This window comes from Polypterus senegalus, chromosome 2, assembly GCF_016835505.1.
Source record: "Polypterus senegalus isolate Bchr_013 chromosome 2, ASM1683550v1, whole genome shotgun sequence".
Lineage (NCBI taxonomy): Eukaryota > Metazoa > Chordata > Cladistia > Polypteriformes > Polypteridae > Polypterus > Polypterus senegalus.
In genome coordinates this window covers 194,448,484-194,469,414 of record NC_053155.1, presented here as the reverse complement: position 1 = coordinate 194,469,414, position 20,931 = coordinate 194,448,484, and the positions used below count along the sequence as shown (strand labels likewise).

General features: G+C 36.4%; 1 protein-coding gene across 11 annotated transcripts in view; it reads right to left on the bottom strand.

The window, feature by feature from the left end:
- ddx3xa (DEAD-box helicase 3 X-linked a) overlaps positions 1 to 20,931 on the bottom strand; it is a 63,774-nt gene that overhangs the window by 29,844 nt on the left and 12,999 nt on the right. For 5 of the 11 annotated variants that reach the window (XM_039745116.1, XM_039745117.1, XM_039745118.1 and 2 more), the window contains one exon: positions 7,063 to 7,269. In XM_039745116.1, coding sequence (XP_039601050.1) covers positions 7,063 to 7,269 — 207 coding nt within the window. Of the gene's footprint in view, positions 1 to 7,062; positions 7,270 to 16,564; positions 16,649 to 20,931 lie in introns of all 11 variants that reach the window. The other 6 variants (XM_039745110.1, XM_039745113.1, XM_039745112.1 and 3 more) reach the window with 4 other exon arrangements.

The window sequence follows — 20,931 nt, the reverse complement described above, 5'->3', positions numbered from 1 at the left end:
AAAAACCACTGCTTTTTTCCCCTTCTTGGAAAATTTTTTAGCCCTTTGAGAAAACAAAAATCAGTCCTAAAAGTGTGAATTTTTCTCATCTGCTACAGAGTTTCATCCAAAACATTGAATACCACTGGGAAATTTAAAATTTTTCAGAAAACAGTACATACTAATTCAGCAATTTTTCAGAAATTGTTAAATGCATAGTTAAAATTTGAAAAGTAAATGTGCAATCTACAAAAATGTTGGGCACCCTACCAAGTTAGCACTTGGCAAACATTACGGATGCTCCGATCGATTGTCCACAGATTTTAACAAAAGACTTCATCGGTGATCAGTATACAGACATTTTCAGCCCTTTTTTCTTAGCTTTACGGTAATTTAGTTGCTGTGCTCCTTTACACGAGGCAATAGTTGAGCCAGTGCATTTCCTTTTTTTCTTTTGCAGCAATCTTCCTGCAGTTTAAACAAAAAGCAGTGAGTGGAAGCTTGTTTTATCAGTAAACAGAGGAGAACAAGTGGAACATTCATTAGGTTTATGTTGAAGAAAGTGTTAGTAAAACAAAACAAAAAAAAAAAAAAGTAATCGGAGAAGTAGTGGCAAGAATATACCTTAAGGAATTCAGACCTTTATTTTGTCCTTTAAACTAAAATGGCCACCACTAGAGTTTGATCAGAGTGCTTGGTTAAAATGCAGAAACTTGCACTTTTAATAGGAAAAACAAAAATTGAAATTGCCACTTGGTAAATAGGCTTTTTTAAAGATTTGTACAGTGTTTGTTTTTTGTTGCTGTGTGTCATACAGCATATATTTTAGTAAAAGTACTACATAATTAAATTGGTAATCCATACTTGTTACACCTTAACAATTACAAATGTCTAGCTGAAACACTGAAGGGAAACAAACACTTGTATAAATTTAGTAAATGTATATTTTAACAGCAAAAGCTGTACTGCAATTAATGATTTAAAATGATAAGACCTCTAAGTGCATGTATATTTACATTTAAGCAGCATTTAACTGCCAGTATCAAACTTTGTGAGTATATACATACATCTTTGTTAGAGAAATGGTGAAAAACACTTTCTACCCCAACCCCCCATAAGGCATCTATCTGAAATGAGGCTCAATTAAAAAAGGAAACAATATGACAGCATGCAAATATGAGAAACATTTTATTTTATGTCATATGTATTATGGAAAGTTTTTTACATTTTAATTAATGTATTAAAAAAAAAAAAAAAAGTATTTTAAGGTCACTGAACAAAGCCTATAGAAATTCATTTTGTTAAAAAATGAACAGTTAACACCTGTGGTCTATAGTTTAATTACAAAAAAAAAATTCTAGGACATATGGCTTCTATGCATCTGGTTATGCAGGAGCCAAGTATTTATATTAAAAGATTTTTAAATGGATAAAGAAGAAAAAAAAAACCAAAAAAAACTATTGCAACAACATGAAAATTCTGCAAACAATATCAGCCTTAAAAAAAACCTGATCAAAGTAACCCTAGTAAACATGTCCTTTGGCAAAAACCACAGCTTGCAAACTTTTTTTGCAGACAGTTACCATTCTGAATTCTTGTTTTGAAAATTTTCCCATTCTTCTTAATAGAACACTTTCAGCTATGAGATATTCTTGGGAGGAGGGACTGAGGGCTATTCAAAAACCTTAACTAACATCTATTGCACTACCTACTTCATGGTAGATTTAGAACAGAAGTATGTTGTGGAACGTCAAGTAGCCATTGATTTTTACAATTTTATATTCCTGTTTCACAATGATAGATTGATTTGATACTTGGTACTCCCCTGTACCATTAGGTGCCACAGAACTTCAAAGCATAACAGAAAAACCCCTACTTAACAGCTGGTCAAGGCGTTATTGCCTTCAAATGCTATTTTTCAAACCAACATGGATATATTTGTCAAAACACTTGGTTCCAGAATGCAACTGCTTTATGCAGAGGTTTTTGTGACAAAAATCACAGGTAGTTTTCTTCTGATCACGGCAATGCAGTGCACCACTACTCACTCCTTTCTCACCTAAACATGTGGGGGTTTGCTTAGCCTTCCTACACAGTATACAAAATGTTCCACCAGTCAAGTTTCCATGGTCTTCAGGATTTTTTTCTAGAACCTACAGTTCCCTTAAATACCAGCTCTAAATGGCATTTCAGGTTGTGGAAATTGGCTGCGAGTTCTTGGATCTCTTAATAAAATTTACTTCTGCTTTAGATGGTTCAATTCATTTAATTTTCTGATTCTCAATTAGTTGCTTAGAAAATAAAAAGGTGGTTTTCAATATTTGAAGAGTCAAAAATCATCAGGTAACAACTTCTAATAACTCTTTGCAAGACCAACAACTAATGAGGTTAAGCAGACCAGACTAACGCTGTTCAGTACTGAGATCTTAGAAATGAAATGGTGACCAGCCACTTACTACATGTAAAATTACTGGACCCTTCTCCCTTCAAATAAACCTTAACTGTACACCTGCTGCATTAAGATAATTGTGAGTACACAAACACTACAAAATGTCTGGTAATTTACCACTCCCATCATTTCTACCTTCTCTCATGTTCATATTTCTAAAGACAGAAAAGGCAGTGACCTTTTGCTTCAACTTTCTCTCCCTTGCCAGCACAAGCCATTAAATTTACCAATAGACTCAACTGATAAGAGTTTTTAAGGGTTATAACAACATAGCATTACCATATCATAAAAGTGGATCTGTCAAGAATCTGAATACAAAGACCATGTCATATATTCTATCTGAAGAGATTTTCAAAGAACTTTTATCACGCAGATTTGGATGCTTCTAAAACAATCAGGTGGTTTAAGAAATGGCCGCTTCCAGCTTTTAAATAAAACTAGGTTAAGAATTTAAAACGGAAGAGCCATTACAGAAAGATATGTCTGACATAAAATGCAAACAGGCTGCATATACAGAATCAATCACAAGTAACGTTTAAGCAAATGGTAAACATAGGAAAGATTCACTTTGTTGCATTGTCCGGAAAAAGAAACCAAAATATGCCAGTGTACGTTTGAGGAACCCATTACAAAAACGCAGTATGCAAGCAAAACAGAGCACCAAAAATATTTGGTGCTCATTAACGGTGAAAATCATGGGCTTCCACTACAATGGTCAAAACAATGTAGCCACTGTCTATTACATCTTTACATTACTAAATTCCTCCCTGATAGTAATTCATAACTCTACTGAAAATGACCCAAACTTGGGTGCCTTCGAACATCCTGACTCAGTGCATGCAGGACTGCCACCTACACTTTCATGCTTGTCAAGAATCCTTAGAGGGAGGCAAGAAATGGCGATTCCGACCACCCAAAAAAAAAAAAAAAAAAAAAGTTTTGTTGATATTTGTATTGACCTCACAACATACAGCAGAAGGAATAAAACCTTTGAAAGAAGACAGCTGTGTTAAATTATCCACTAATATTTCACTCTGAAAGGTAGATGATTTGCTATGTTCAAATAAAACAAATATTGCCTAATCTTAACCCTCAGAGCTGTGGATTCAAATAAAATGCTTTCAGAAAATGTGTTTAAGGTATAGGGCTCTCAATTGAAGCCATAATTCCGATTTAAAATATCTTGTATTAAAAAAATAAATAAAGTTTAAAACCACTTCTATATGGTTATGAATTTTGTTGACTATACATATGTTTAAAGTACATAAATCCAACAATAAGGCTATTCATTTAAAGTTAAAACATGGTGCTAAACTTTTTTATAATCATTTCTGGCTATATAAAACACATCGTTACAAGTATTTATAATGTTAGGAGGACAAACACTTATCAGCTAAGTATTGATTACTTACAGCTTAAGGTCTTGTTAAGTTGAGCATTAACACTACATCTATATTGTGAACTACAATTTTCCAGTTTTATTCAGACTTCATTTGCATAATTCTAGTGAGTTTGAGGCAGTTGTGGCACATTCCTGAGATCAACAGTCGTGTATAGTTTGACATCCAAAATCTGTGACTCACCCCAACAAAACTCAAACAAGTATGATTTTGCTTTAAGTCATAGGGTAGGCTTGTGCGTCAGAGTGGACACCCAGAAATACAATGCATACAATGCAGATACAAGAAACACAGGTGCTTCAGACCTGACAGACTTTTCCATCTGATGTTTAATTTTATGTACCAGCCAAAAAAAGTGGGGGAGAACGGTAGAGATTGCAGGTGAACTGTGTGTACCTGTAAAGCCTGTGCTCAGGCATCAGTTCCACTGGGCATCACGTTATCGGCTGTCAGAAAAGGGGATTAGCTAGCAATATTTTGGCTATTTCACAATGTTGCACAAGCACAAATCACTGGGTATGTCAAATTAACTGTTTAATGATTTTCTAGCACAGACAACAGCAAATAGTCTTTAGGTTTGACATTCTTGACAACTAATTCATGTAATGTGTCCACCTTATATTGGAATTAAAATCTTACATTATTAAAAGGGGTTCGTCATGTTTTACAGGTTTGACAGAAGCCTTAGAATCATAACTATTCTGTGAGCTTTATCAAATATAAAACTTTTTTTAATTTTAAAACAAAATTGGGATCATTAGACAAAAACAGGGCTTTGTCACCCAATTTATAGTACTACGGTGTTGTACCGTGTTAGCCATTATGAACGCAGTGAAAAGTCAAGCAAAACAATACCTTTTATTGGCTAACTAAAAAGATTACAATATGCAAACTTTCGAGGCAACTCAGGCCCCTTCTTTATATCTTGCCTGAAGAAGGGACTCGAGCTGCCTCAAAAGCTTGCATATTGTAATCTTTTTAGTTAGCCAATAAAAGGTGTCATTTTGCTTGAATTTTCACTTCACCCAATTAAAGCTTACCATGCAGATTAGTGTCCTCATGGAAAAAGTTCACAATATACCTGGTACAGGAGAACACTTGATATGGCCAATATGAAGTATCATACTCATTGCAGCATACTTCCTTTCTTTTGATTGTCTCAAAATATGGCAGTTAAAGCTCTAATGAAACATATGTAAAACAGTGATGTCGACTGAAATTAGAGACTGGATCCTAAACAAGGAAGTGATCCAGCTGAAGTTGCTGATGTTAGTTATTCACCTTCAACCGATCATAAGGAATGTTATGTACTGCTAATTTTGCACATCTAGACTATGGTAAGCCGTTATTTGATAGGACTTATGTAGCCAACAAATGTCTCAGATACTTCACTTGGAACAGCAAAGCTAATTTTGCATGTGTGTGCTTTCCTACTCTTAGTTACTAGTCAGCAAGATTTCTAAAGAAAAAGCATAAAAAAAAAAAAAAGTATTTCTCTTTTTATGTTGTTATCTGCATATTCCAAAAGGCCCTCTATGGAAGACGGAAAGGGTAAGCTATAGCTTGACCTCATTTATCAATAGCTAATGTGCAACTTGAGCTCAGACATATTCCTTACAGAAAAGCAACAGCATAGGGGTCTTTTGGAAGAAGTAGCGGCATGAAGAGTTTATTCCTTCATGCATTCGGAATTGCCAAAATATTTTGTCATCTTTACATCTGTGACCTTGGTGAAAAAAATTTTTTTTTTTTTTTTTAAATGTTTTTTCATAATGTTCCTCTATTTTTGAAACTACTCTCTATAATGTGGTTTTAGAACAAATTTTCTGCATGAGACCCATCTGCAGTGTCTATATTGTTAGTGAGTTTGGGCCAAGAACATAATGAGCATGACAAACCAAACAGCACACAGGGCCCAAAACACACTTTCCTTCTTCACTTTACTTGATCATGGCTACTTGTTCTAAAACAAAAAAATCAGATTCCTCTAGTATAAATTCATTATCTATGCTGCAGCTAACTCTTCAGAACACCGAAAATGTAACTTTTTCCTCATTGAATATGACACTGTTTCATGGAGGACAATAGTTAAATTTTGTCAAAAAATACAAATAGCCAACTTTGGTGGGAATATACAAATAAGGACTTAGAATCCAAAAAAACCTATAGAGACGAAGCATTTTTGAAAACTAGAAAGAAGCTACATGTTTGCTATGTCACACCAGCTGTTTGGGAACTTTGTAAGGGGGTAGGAGACAGAGGGACTGAATGTGTCCCATTTGATGAACCAAATAGAAATTTTAGAGGAAGAAAAAAAAAACCTCACTTATCTTACTTTAAGCACTGTTTTAATCATGCCAATTCAATGCCAAACAGATTAAAAAGGCACACAATCCTTGAAGTTATACATTAAAAGTTTTAAGTGCTACAACGTAAATTACAGATTTCTAAATATAGATCCATCCATCCATAATCCAACCCGCTATATCCTAACTACAGGGTCATGGGCCTCTGCAGGAGCCAATCCCAGCCAACACAGGGCGCAAGGCAGGAAACAAACCCCGGGCAGGGCAAATACAGATTTCTCAAACTCCCCCACCTACCCAGATTTGTGGCCATACACTTAAGGCCATAAACTGCCAAAAATATTGATCTTACCTCTAAGGAAATGTCTCCATCAATGAAAATGATCATTCTCCTTACCTTAATTCAGTCCCCTTATTGAGCTCTGCCACATAACACAGAATGTCATCTTCTTAGTAAGTGTCAATTTCAAATGTCTGCCTGGAATGTTAACATTATAAACTATTGGGGTGGAGGACACGTTTGGGGGGTAGTTAGAATTTGGGAAGCTTCCTTTCACCAATTACATCTACTCTAGACCTACCAGAACAGCACCCTCAAGCCAAAATATACACATGCTCAAGTCTTGTAAAACATAACTGAATGCATGTTTATGGCGTTATAACTGTATGCCTACAATCCTTCAATTCAGCTGCAGACAAACCTGTCAATATACAGCTGATCTGCATAAACCAGTCTACACCAGCGGCAGTCTATATTCCAGTGAAATTTTTTTTTTTTTTTTTAACTCTGTGCAAATTAAAAAAAAAAAAAAAAAAAAGTGTTCCAAACCACAAATTCAGTTTTAAAATTAAGGGGCGATGAACCACTGCTTTTTTCTCTTCTGGTAAACTGCTTAAGATCAATACAGTGGAATGATGTACTTCCCACCTGTGGTCTGAACTGGCTGCGGCTGGTTAAAGGAGCCACCACCTCTGTTGCCACGATACCCTCCACGCCCACCTCTGTCACCTCGCGAGGATCCTCCTCTTCCTCCAAAAGCGTTGCGGTCACCACCATTCATCCGGACATCTCTGCCATCATGGAATCCATTCATAAAGCCATTACTTCCACGTCCACTGTCCCAGCCAGGAGAATCTGAAAGGAAAGAAACTGACTTTAAAAACCAAAACTCCTAAATGTGCCCTTGAACCAAGCAGGGGAGTCTTAAGCAAAGATCTCTAACCTACTCGATCAGACTCTTCCATCATATCACCAGTTTTTGATTCTGAAATTCGGCTGCTTTTTACCAAATCTCCTAGTTTTATTTAGTTGGATTAAAAGGTTAAGATTGTGTATGCTTTGCAAAACTCCAATGTAGTACTAATTTACTGACTACTCATGAAAGTCTCCATAATACGCTGATGGGAAGTACTGTGTATCTGATGATTCACAATTACTGTGCACAAAAATAAAACAATTTTCTATTGTCTTTCATGGAAAAATACAAAACATTGGAACAATTGTTAATTAAACCGAAGTCTAAAAAGCTTTAACTAGTAAAATCTCAAAATAGAACATCTTTCACAAATTTCAAAAAAATAAATCAATTTTTCATCAGATTGCTTTGGACAAAATAGTTTTAACAAATGTTAAAGTGCAAAGGGAGAGATTAAGCAAAATAAACATCAAGTAATCAAAGTGAAAGGGAGGTTGGTTCTTTACTAAGATAACATGCAATGACCCCTAGCAGCGCCCACAACGCTCATTAACAAAATGCTGTTAGTGGTAATCATCTGAAACTTAAATCAATTGCTAGAGAGGAAAAAAAAAAAAAAAAAAACCTACTATTGGCTTTAGTTTATTTCTCATCTAATTTTTTGCCACCTGCATAATTAGCCATATAGCTCAATCTTGAACAGACCAATAGTAACGTGAGCTGAGAGGCACTTGAGGATCTGAACATTTCACTCTTCTGCCAACACTAAACTAAATGGAAATCAAAGATTCCTACCGGTATTTGAAACTATAATTTAAAAATAAGAAATGTCTATTCAGATCAATACCAAGATTTAAATGTTAACATAGCACATTAAGCAGAAATGAAAAATTAAACATTTCACACAGATAAATCAGTCTTAATTTACCCAGAGGATTTTTTCTACTTTCTCACTAAACACTGACAGCGACCACTACAAGTCCCATGGCCCCAAAAATCCAACTTTAAAAATGTAGGAGAATTGTCAGAACGATGGCCATTTTTGGCACAGCATCATTTGAAAAGTGCATGACATTCCCCAAAATATTCTTCTACAACACTAAATTCATTTTTTATAATGGTGTGCTATCCCATTATTCTTAAAAATGATGAGGCGATTTTCTTAGTAAGCACAGAGAGCCTTTGGCCAAACAGGGTATATATTGGTAAAAGATCAGCCTATACAGCCAAAAAAATATCCATACATTTCCTTCATTATACTCTGCTTGATATCATACTTAGAAAACCCTAAAATTAATGGTTAGCACTAGGAAAAATGTGAAGCTCAGATATCTCTTTAGATTGTAGTGTGTGCTCACGATAACCAATTCCATGTTACTACAACTGGCTAATTTCCAATATCATGGTGTTTATAGTGATTTTTTTCTTTAAATATAGAAACACTAAATTCCTGCATATCCAGCCATGTACAAACCTTGTTATATATTAAAATGGTCTTTTTAATTAAACTGCATATGACAGGTTTATTAAAATGGTCTTTTTAATTAAACTGCATATGACAGGTTTGTTTTAACCAAATTAAATCAGTAGGTTTATTGCTCAGTGATCATAAAAACAAACCGTACGGTAAAATAATCTTGTATATAAAGCACATTTTTTTTTACCTGAAACTTATATAATACACACCCTCAATGTTAAGATTTTAGGGCAGATTTAGACTTGACAGGATGGGCGACGGCGATTATCAGCTGCAATCATGGGGGTTTGGGGGGTTGGAGGGGACTTGCCATTATGGCGGACTCTCAGACTTATTGACTTGTAATGTCCAATTCCTGCATGTGCATGTGTAGGGAAGAGCAAACAGCAGGAAGAATGGCATCGACATATGACGAGAGCAAAGCAAATGTGTAAACCAAAAAAAATACTCAAGACTATCTTGGTGTACAGTTTATTATTTTGAATCGGCCTCTTCACTTGTGCGACTATTTTTGGAGTAAGTGAGGTAAGGGTTTCTGCTGACTGTAGTGCTCAACACGTTCATGTAGCTGATGCACCTACAGAAATGGTCACCTGGAAGGACTGCCACTTACAATGACAAGAGGTATAAATCAGATAGTATCACACAGCGCTCTCTGCTTCCACTGCCCACCAGCTGATGCCATAGCCACTGTAACCAGAGATGGCAAACATGCAGTGAGAGTGGCCAAAGAACCAGTGACAAATGTTTTGTTGATTTATGTATGAAAATATTGTTTAGTATGCTTTTCAGAACAGCCCACTTGCCGCTCGCCCCTAGTCGTGCCCTGGCGTTGACTCTGCATCCAGAGACTGCTAACACACGGCGACAGCACACTGTACGCAGCAAGGGACATTTTATGTTGATTTATGAGGGAAACTATTCCTTTCGAAAAATCTCATTATATATATCTATATCACCAAAATTTTAGCCAAGTAAAATAAGTGAAAATTACACTCATTACACGCAACATTTTAAAAAAACATGTATCCATAATATGCATGCCATAAAAATTGTTGTAATTAAAAAGCCACAGTTCTAATTTGTTTATTAATAATCTACTAGGCTACCTTAACAAGTTTACAAATAAAATTGGTACATTTGGCTCTTAAGCAAAGAAGCATATTGTTTTACTAAGGCAGGGAGATTCTTCTTTATCTGCTCTTTTTCCAATTAAACACCACCTCGCTTGCAGTCCACAATCAGATAAAAATTACAGAACAAAAACTAATGGTCTGAATTAGCTTATATCTGCTCAGGACATGGTTCCATTTACACACTGCAGGACTCCTCAAATTCCCTTTTCTCAGTTTACTTTCTTTAAATTACAAGCCAATACTCCTGCCTTCACTCACTCCAAAAGTAATGGTTTATAGGAACTTCAGACAAAAAAAAAAAATTCCGTAACTACTGCAATACCTTATGTAAAAGGAGCACATCAACTAAATTACCGTAAAGCTCACAAAAGCAGGTTCTGAAAGAATAGTTTAAGATCTGCTGATTATCTGGGGTGAAAATCATCACACCACATTTATTTTTTCTCCAGCCGTCTGGAGTTTTTTTGTTTTTTCTGTCCCCCCTGGCCATTGAACCTTACTCTTATTCAATGTTAATGTTGATTTATTTTGTCTTATAATTGTGTCTTTCATTTTTCTATTCTTTAATATGTAAAGCACTTTGAGCTACTGTTTGTATGAAAATGTGCTATATAAATAAATGTTGTTGTTGTTACATCTCAATCAGCAGCCAATCGATTGGAGCATCACTAGTAATTTCATATTGTAAAAAATAATTATGGCAGAGAAAAATTAGGAAGGGCAAGCAAATTTTAGTATAAAATTCATGGCCGTTCAAAAAACTAATCAATCCAACTAAGGTTACTCAATGCATCAACAATAAACATGACACCAATTAAAGATGGGAGAGGTGTCAACCTATTTTGGCATGCATATCTTAATTGGCTCATCATGAGCAAGTGTAAGTTAACCCAGCCTACTCAGCCAGTATTAGGAAACCTGGTGTATCATGAGAAAATGTGCAGATTCCTTAAACCATTAGCAACACAGGCCAAAAGAGGAGATTTCTAGAGGATGGCGAAATACAGACCAGCTTTCACTATGCCTTAAAGGCTAATAATCTCTCTCATGAAGTTTGATGCTTCCTTTCAAGAATACTGAATCCATGCAATAAGACCCCAAAAGCTCTATGCTGCTTAAGGCTAGAAAAAGTCAATTCTCTTATCCCTTAAGGGTAGCACATGCCATTTAGTTCGAAGATGCATTTGGTTACTCTTGTAGCTACTAGTGCTGCTTTTGCAATTGCAGTTAACAGTAACTGCACCTAGTATTCCAGATGTAATCCAGCAATGCATTACAGTTTGAGCATAAAATATTAAAAAAATGTTTCACGTTTATTGTATAACTTTTACCAAATGTATTAATGCAAAATCATGCACAAAGGTACATCTAATATATGTCAAAATACTTGTCAATTCCTTACATCTTGATAGCAGGTATTCGACCAATTGCTTTGAACCAATCAACATACCACAGCCAAGAAAATAGGAAAAACGTTTTTACCATCTATCCTCCATTTGAATTTTCTAGCTTTAAAAATGCACTGTTAGACAACACCTAGTGTTGTTATAAACAGTTTCACACACAAGTCCATTTAAGCCAGTAAAACTAATAAATCACATTTTCCCTTTCCAAATTTGCACACTGTGACAGAATATTTTAGCATTAAATGTGTTCAAACATTTTCAAAAAATGTTAGTATACTAGTAAAACTTTCAAAATCCACACAACAAGATGAATTGCAAACAGTACACAGTTAGGTCTATAAATATTTGGACAGAGACAACTTTTTTCTAATTTTGGTTCTGTACATTACAATGAATTTTAAATGAAAACAACTCAGATGCAGTTGAAATGCAGACTTTCAGCTTTAATTCAGTGGGTTGAACAAAAAGATTTCATAAAAATGTGAGGCAGCTAAAGGATTTTTTTTTTTTTAAAAAACACAATCCCTTTATTTCAGGGGCTCAAAAGTAATAGGACAAATTAAATAACTGGAAATAAAATGTTCATTTCTAATACTTGGTTGAAAACCCTTTGCTGGCAATGACAGCCCTGAAGTCTTGAACTCAGACATCACCAGATGTTGGGTTTCTCCTTTTTAATGCTCTGCCAGGCCTTTACTGCAGTGGCTTTCAGTTGCTGTTTGTTTGTGGGCCTGTCTGTCTGAAGTTTAGTCTTCAACAAGTGAAATGCATGCTCAATTGGGTTAACATCAGGTGACTGACTTGGCCATTCAAGAATTTTCCACTACTTTGCTTTTAATAAACTCCTAGTTTGCTTTGGCTGTATGTTTTGGGTCATTGTCCATCTGTACTATGAAACGCCACCCAATCAATTTGACTGCATTTAGCTGGATTTGAGCAGACAGTATGTCTTTGAACACCTCAGAATTCATTCGGCTGCTTCTGTGTGTGTCACATCATCAATAAACACTAGTGTCCCAGTACCACTGGCAGCCATGCACACCCAAGCCATCACACTGCCTTCGTGTCTAGGCCTAAAAACTAATTTTATTTATTTTTAAATATAAATGATAAAATATCCCTGAAACTAAGTAATCCAGAAAACATCCATGAAGTACATTTTACAAAAGGGTATCAGTTTCCTGTAATTGCACTTAAGACAATTTTAAATTACCATTAAAACTGTGAAACAGATCCCATTTGCTTATTCCAACAATAGTATCATGGTTGTTTCAGTTTTTGTAAGGTTATTCAGCTTCTGATAATTTGGCATTATATTCTGTTGTGTGAGGACTTCTTTAATATTTTAAGCGCCATTTCGTCCATAAGAAACTTCAAGTGACAAAGAAATCAGGAAATTTTTAATTTTCACATACTTAATACTTCCCCATTTTATCCAGATTCCTGCTTGTGTGCATGGGTGCAGTACTACAGTAATCCCTCGCTATAACGCGCTTCGACTTTCGTGGCTTCACTCTATTGCGGATTTTATATGCAAGCATAACTAAATATATAACGCAGATTTTTCGCTGCTTCTGCGGACAATGTGTCTTTTTACTTCCTGTACATGCTTCCTCAGTTGGCTTGCCCAGTTGATTTCATACAAGGGACGCTATTGGCAGATGACTGAGAAGCTAACCAATCAGAGCACACAGTTAAGTTCCTGCGTGCTGAATGCAGGAAGTCTTGTCTCGCTCATTCGGCATCAACGTGTTTCGCTGTGTAAAGAGTTGTGCTCTTTTGTGTTTCTCTTTGTGTATAGTCAAGCCCCTCATTATGGCTCCAAAACGATCTGCTACTGCTTCAGGGGCCATACCCAAGCGCAAACGGAAGATGTTAACGACTGCCGAAAAGGTAAACGTTTTGCATTTGTTGAAGGCTACGATCCTTTTTATTTAAAAAGTAGGAAAGGAATATAAGACCTACGGCCGCAGTGTCCTTTTAACCAGGGTGCAAAACGAGTTGTAAGTGGATGTAATAAGGCAGTAGTCTGGATGGAATCTGCTTTAGGGATTTGAATTGAAGACTGCCAGAAGAAGAAGAAGAACGGCAGTGTTTCACAATCGCCTGAAGAGGCTCTTTTAGAAGGGCTGTAACGCTCTCCTTTGTTGTGCAGCAAAATTAAACTCATTGTTATCGGACAAGTCGTCGTTTCATTGTTGGTGAGTAACCATAATTAATTTTCTACTTACAGTACTTAGTACATGTACATACGTTTAGTGTCACTGTACACACATTTACTGTATACTATTTTTCTTGCATTGTACGTATTTATTGCTGGTGGCCTGTCTATCGTAATGGCTGTAACATGTGATATCAGAGACACTCAATATCTTTAAAATAATATTTAGGTTTTACTGTATATAAACAGTGTTTTTATACATAATTTCAATGAATCTTACCTAATATCCAACAGAATACAAAGGGATTATGCTGTATAACTCTGCGGGGAATATTTATAAACCGTGTGGGAGAGTTTATAAGGGCTTAAAATCTATATCTATATCTATCTATCTATATCTATATATATATATATATATATATATATATATATATATATATATATATATATATATATATATATATATATATATATATATATATAATTCACTAAGGCAAGACAACCATGGAAAGGACGCCGTAAGGGGCGTGGATTCACTAAGCCGCCGACAAGTGAGACACCTATGGCGCACGCAGGAAGGAGCCACGCCCACCAACTCCAAGACCATTGGATATGACAACTCACAGAGCCACGCCCACCAACTCGGACGCCACGAGACAGAAAAACCGGCGTAATTTATATTCGTCTGTCGTAGAAGTCACATGCAGCTCCGACCCACGTTAACTGTTAATAAAGGCATGTTTCTCGCGGAGGTGAATCGCCATATGCGGTGTGTAAAACTGTTTGCGAGGGGTAACCCATGGGATCCTTAAAACATTCCTTTACAACTGAGGTTAAAACACAATGAAGTGAGCAGTCTTTAAAAAACGAGTTTTCGGTCACGACGCACAACCGCGTGCACTATAGCAAACTGTTTTACACGCTACATACAGTAATTCGCACCCACGACAAACATGCGTCTTCTTAGATACTCCTGCACTTTGTACACACCCCCCTCCCACCGTGGTCGGGTGTCTTGGTGGATTATATATAGAAAGGCAGCCAAAACCGCACAGAGCAATGAAAAGTCTACGTGAGTCACAGGTGCATCTGGACTGTACAAAGACTCGAGTGACGAGTTGGAGGTGGGCACATGAGCAGGCAGTGTATACTGAACGAGAAACCAGCAGACTAGCATGACGGAGGGAGCAGAGTGGATGTCCTTCTCCTCCCGTTCCACCCTGAGCGCTGCACAGACGATTGTGTGTTGGTTCGTTTCGTGCATTGGTTAAAACCCAAGGAAGGAAGCAGTCTAAAAACCAATAATCCCTGTGCCTCTCTGTTTCATTACCGTCTCACCTGCTTCACCAATGCAGGCCCCGCAACAGGCGATCCGGCGGCATTCCCATGACCCCCGGCAGCCAACCGGTAACCAAAGTTATTGGGTTCAGGGGGGAGTATGGTTACAAAGCTGAAACTTAAAGGAATTGACGGAAGGGCACCACCAGTTGTGAAGCATTCCGCTTCATTTGACTCAACACAGGAAACCTCACCCGGCCCAGACACGGACAGGATTGACAGCTTGATAGCTCTTTCTCGATTCTGTGGGTGGTGGTGCATGGCAGTTCTTAGTTGGTGGAGCGATTTGGCTGGTTATTTCCGAAAACGAACGAGACTCCCACCTGCTAAATAGTTACATGACCCAACAGCAGTTGGCGTCCAAATTCTTAGAGGGACAAGTGGCTTTCAGCCACGCGAGATTGAGCATTAACAGGTCTGTGATGCACTTGTATGTCCGGTACTGCATGCGCGCTACACTGAATGGATCAACGTGTGTCTACCCGGCCCGGGGAGGCCGTTGAACCCCATTCGTGATGGAGACCGTGGCTTCCAAATGTTCCCCACAAACAAGAAATTCCCAGTACGTGTGGGTCATACGCTTGCACTGATTACGTCCCTGCCCTTTGTAAAGCCCCCCATGGTCAGGTGACTTGGTGGATTATATATATAAAAAAAAATAAATAAAAAAAGCAGCCGGAACCGCAAACAATGAAAAATCAACGTGGAAACCGACTGAGACGGTGTTTGGAAAATTAACAGTCAACGTGACTCACAGGTGCGTGTGGACTGTACACAGACTAAAGCGACTCAGGTAGGGAGTTGGGGCGGGCACAAGCGGGCAGTGCGTACTGAACGAGCGCCATTCAACCCTGTCCTTCGCTTTGGAAGGAGACAGCGCGACGGCGCTCCACCGGTTTTCAGTCATGGACAATTGTATGTTGGTTCATAGCGTGCATTCTTCCAATGTTACTTTTCCTGGTGGTTTATTAAACTACGGATTTTTCAAATGTTTATTTTTTCCTCTGTGCTTAAAAATCATTTAAAAAGCGGCCTGATTATGCGGCGTATGCAAAGCCGCAGGTTGGAGGTAGTATATAAAAATAACCAAACAAACATATGGTTTCTACTTCGCGGATTTTCACCTATCGTGGGGGGGTCCGGAACGCAACCCAACCCCCGCGATCGAGGGGGGATTACTGTACATGTTTTCAGTTGAAGAAACAAGGTCAAAGAATACAAGGCTTAAAATTCTCCACTTTCCTATTCCAATGAAAATATAAACAGGCTCAGATTTGTTTCTTATTACATGAAACAAACTCATTGTCCTGCTTATTATTTATTTTATTTGTCATTTAAACCCATCATCTGCCAACACTGATCTCAAAATCTATAGATCATCTCTACTGCTAATGAACAAGTTTGGCATGTTTGTGTATTAGGTCAATTGATAACTTTAGACTAGTCCAAAATGACCGACTGTGCTTGTGAGAGTAAACCCTGCAATCGAGTGAAGCCTAGCCCAGGGCTACATCCAGAGTTGCAGTTCATGTTACCATTAAAGCTGATAAAACAAACTACTGCTTCAACATATATGTAGCCTTTAAGTACCAAAATTTAACGCTCAGGCCACAGCCCTGTTAGATCATGGCACATAATACACCACTAAAATTATTCATTTATGTCATAACAAATAAAATGAAACATCTGCCCAAACTTTCAATCAGTAACATTTACCACAGCGTTCTGCCCAGCTCAGCACACTTGCTGTGTCATCATTTCCATCTGTTGTGACACTGCTGTCAGTAAAGGCAGGAGAGGCTAAAAGTAAAATACAATTACAAGGCAGATTCTAACACCCAGAAATGTAAACAAATAAAACACACTTTAAGAGTCTGCTAGAAAGAAAAAAAAAAAAATCCAGGCCCTTTACAGAATCCATCCACATTAGTTTTGACTGATGGAAAGATTAAACTAATATGGAGTTGATCATAAAGGGCTTCTCACACACAATACTTGATGCAATTAAGACATAAAGCAGCACTGTTTTCAAATGTACCAAGCTTAAGTGTGGACTGACTTTCAAAATTTTTTTTTTCCCCCAAAGCTGCCTTTGGTCTTAAAAAAAAAAACCAAACAAATCTTATGTAAAACCACTCAGCTTGTGTTAGTGCCTTTAAAATTTAGAAAAGCAGTTAAGTATAAGCATACAATACTTCAATTCTGTACTTTGTTAAATGAATGCACTAAAATGTTAGTATCGTTCAGTAATAAGCACACAAATGCAATGAATGCCAAATATTTAAGTTAAACAAACAGGCTACCTTTAAAGGAAATATAGTCAAATGAGCTAAAATGCTTAGGGCCTAGGCACAGAAACTAGAACTTACCAGGATAAGCATAATTTTTCCTAGTGGCCTACACAAGGAAATTTAACATGGAAATTTATACTATATTGCAGCATTAGTTATTTATGAGGTCTCATTTCCCCTCTATTTCTATATATTTCATTGTAGAATTTGGGGGGAAAAAAAGATGCGAGTTGATTAGCTCATATTAGCAAATGCTAGTTGTGACTCAAACGTTTATAGGAGTATTTTACTACATTTAACATATATATAAATAAAAAATGGTGGCTGGCGCATGGGATCAGTCATTGCACAGAACCCATGGAGCAATTTTTCAAGGATCTAGCTCAAGGGCCCAATGGAGTAGGATCTCTATTAGCAGTAAATACTGAAATGGAATCTATGGATCAATTGGTGACCCTAAGAAATGAAATCAATGAATCGGCAAAATTGATCTTTACCTTGGGACCCTTCTCAGTATGTTTTTTTTTTTTTTATATATAAAGATACTTTGGTACCAAGTTGATACCAAAATGAGAAAGTATAGTAGCTTTTTTTTATTAAAAAAACCAAAAACACTAAAATCGATACCAATGTAAAATTTTGTACCAGATTTAAGAGTGATTGAAAATAGACCACTTATTGTGCCTTCCAAAGTAGCAAAATAGCACATGTAAACTGCAAATGAAATGACTCAGTGCTACAGCACTACATTAACATTGCAAAAAGTGTCGAGCACCACTCTCACTTAGGAGGTTGTCGCTTTACATTACAAGTCAGTGATGTTACACAATACACCCATTTATATTATTAAGATTAGCAAATAAATTACTCAATAATCCAAGGGACAAAAGTGAGATCCAATTAGCAGAGCTCCTGAATCATAGAGCTATGGAGATCTGCATTCTTCCCACAAAAACAGCAAAGGTACATATTTGTGAGTGGCAAAAGTATGTGAACCTTTGCTTTCAGTATCTGGTGTGACCCCAGGGTTGCAACCCTGCCATGCACACCATTGTTGTTCAGTGTTCTCCTGATGGTGGACTCATGAACATTAGCCAATGTGATAGGCCTTCAGTTGCTTAGAAGTTACCCTGGGGTCCTTTGTGACCTCACCGACTATTACAGGACTTGCTCTTGGAGTGATCTTTTGTTGGTTGACCACTCCTGGGGAGGGTAACAAAGGTCTTGTATTTCCTCCATTTGTACACAATGTGACTGTGGATTGGTGGAGTCCACAAACTCTTTAGAGATGGTTTTGTAACCTTTTCCAGCCTGATGAGCATCAACAACTCTTTTTCTGAGGTCCTCAGAAATCTCCTTTGTTCGTGCCATGATACACACTTCCACAAACGTGTTGTGAAGAGCAGACTTTGATAGATCCCTGTTCTTTAAATAATACAGGGTGCCCACTCACACCTGATTGTCATTCCATTGATTGAAAAACACCTGACTAACTTCACCTTCAAACTAACTGTTAATCCTAGAGGTTCGCATACTTCTGCCACTTGCAAATAATATTCAATCACTTTCCTCAATAAATGACCGAGTATAATATTTTTGTTTCATATGATTAACTGGTTTCACTTTATCTACTTTTAGGACCCAAGTGAAAATCTGAAGATGCTTTAGGTCATATTTATGCAGAAATATAGAAAATTCTAAAGGGTTCACAAACTTTCAAGCACAACTGTAGATGCATGTACTTTAAGAATGCCAGACATCACTAATTAGGGAAGAGATCGAATTGTTAAACGTGATTAATCTTTAACAAAGCCTAAACTAACCCCCTCCCCAAAATAAAAAAGGGATGGAGGTTTTAAATGAATTTCCTGTATAACTGGAATATGACAGGAAACTTCACGGAAGCAGTGCCACCAGCTGAAGCCATACAAAAATTATGTAGAACAGCAATATATAAAAAAAAAAAAAAAAAAAGTGCTCCATTTTTTTGACACCAAAATATTAAGTTACTGTTTCGATCCTTTGAAGCACGAAGCAAGACTCTAAGAATGCACTGCACACAGTTACGTCAATTTTCTTTTGAACTTCTGACATGTTATGAAAAAAGTAGAAGTTCAGTTTATCACATTTGAATAGCTCATTGGTGAATGTAATGCAGTCTATCAGTTAAAGCCAGCCGAGTAAATTTTTTAATTCTGAACTTGTACACAGTCTAAGCAATAACAGTCTCACTTATATAAGATTGCTTAACAGCACAATGAAGTTTTTACAAGAGTTCCAATAAAGGATTAATGTAAAACTGACACCCAAAATTTCAACAATTAAAGCTCCAGGAGTTTGACATTTGAATAAATTTGACCTATCAATTTAATACTAGTCTAGTAAGTTTTACCAGCTAATGATGTAAATGTAAAACTTACAAAAGCAAATTTTAGAAGGCAAAAAAGAGGGATTCTCCGACAAACGAAATTTAAAAAGCATGTTACAAAAACAGCTTCAAAGTTTAAATGAATAATTTCCCTTTTGGGATTAATAAATTGTGAAATTACACCCTGAAATAATGGAGTTCATAAATTCAACGATATAGATATAAAAAATGTAATTTTTTTTGTATTTTACACAGTTTTTTTTTTTTCCCCCCAATTGCAGCTGATGTAACATGATAGAATTAGAATGTGCACATTGGAAGATAATCTCATCATGAACAACCTGGTTCATTTTCCTAACCCTATACAGAAATCCCCCTACAACATCCGCCGAATTGTTCCTACACTGGGAGAATCCCTATGTATCTTGCACATTAAATTACACTGTATTTTGATATTTATGAATACTAGTTTGCCTAAACAGTGAAGCAACTGTTTAAACATACCAAATTTGCAGTTAATTTGCATTTATAAATTTTATACTTTTACAGGAAAAAAAAAAAGGTACAATTTTGAGTAAGTGGGCTAGTTTTAATTAAAAAGCTGAAGAGATTTCTGTATTTGCTGTGGTACCAAATAGGTATCGAGTATCATGACATTTCACTAGTTCTGGTATCAAATGCAAAAATTCTGGTATTGTGACATTCCTATTTCTAAGTGCCATAAGACGACACAGAACACCATCTTTAAAATATGAAACTATTTTGTCCATAATACCAGATCTTAAAATTCTATCATAGATATTACATGAGGAAGATTCATATTTTTACATCTATACAAATAACTAAACAGAATTATTAAAAAAAACTATATAGCATTTAAAGATGAGACATAAGCCTTAAAAAGGTGCAACAAATCTTGATAAATGATTAGTAAAATTAAGAAATGTTCAACACTGTCAGGTATAAGAAAACAAAAGCATGGAAGAAACAAGCTTTTTTTAGGATGCAAAGCTGCAAGAAAATTAGTTTAACAAGGTACATTTACAGGATACATTAGCTTTTGGCATTTAAGTTCTAGATCTAACGGTTAAATCCATTTACAAAATTATGCTTTATTGTTCTGTGAAATGCAATGAAGCAACAGACTAACAAAAGAAGAAAAAAATTCCGAAAAAGCTATTAGTCACTGATCTTATTTACTCAAAAGCGAAGGCAGGTTTCAAAATATTTTCTTTTTTCTATAAGCAAATGGTAAACAGACCCGTTTCATATTTCTTATCATTCAGGAAACTTCAGCAGAACCCCACAAAAATGCACTCTACCTTTCCAACTTTTATTGCAGAATACAATAAAACAGCAAATATCACGGCTCATTTAGAGTGAACCCTTGAAATCAAAAATGGCATTACTTCCATTTATGTAAT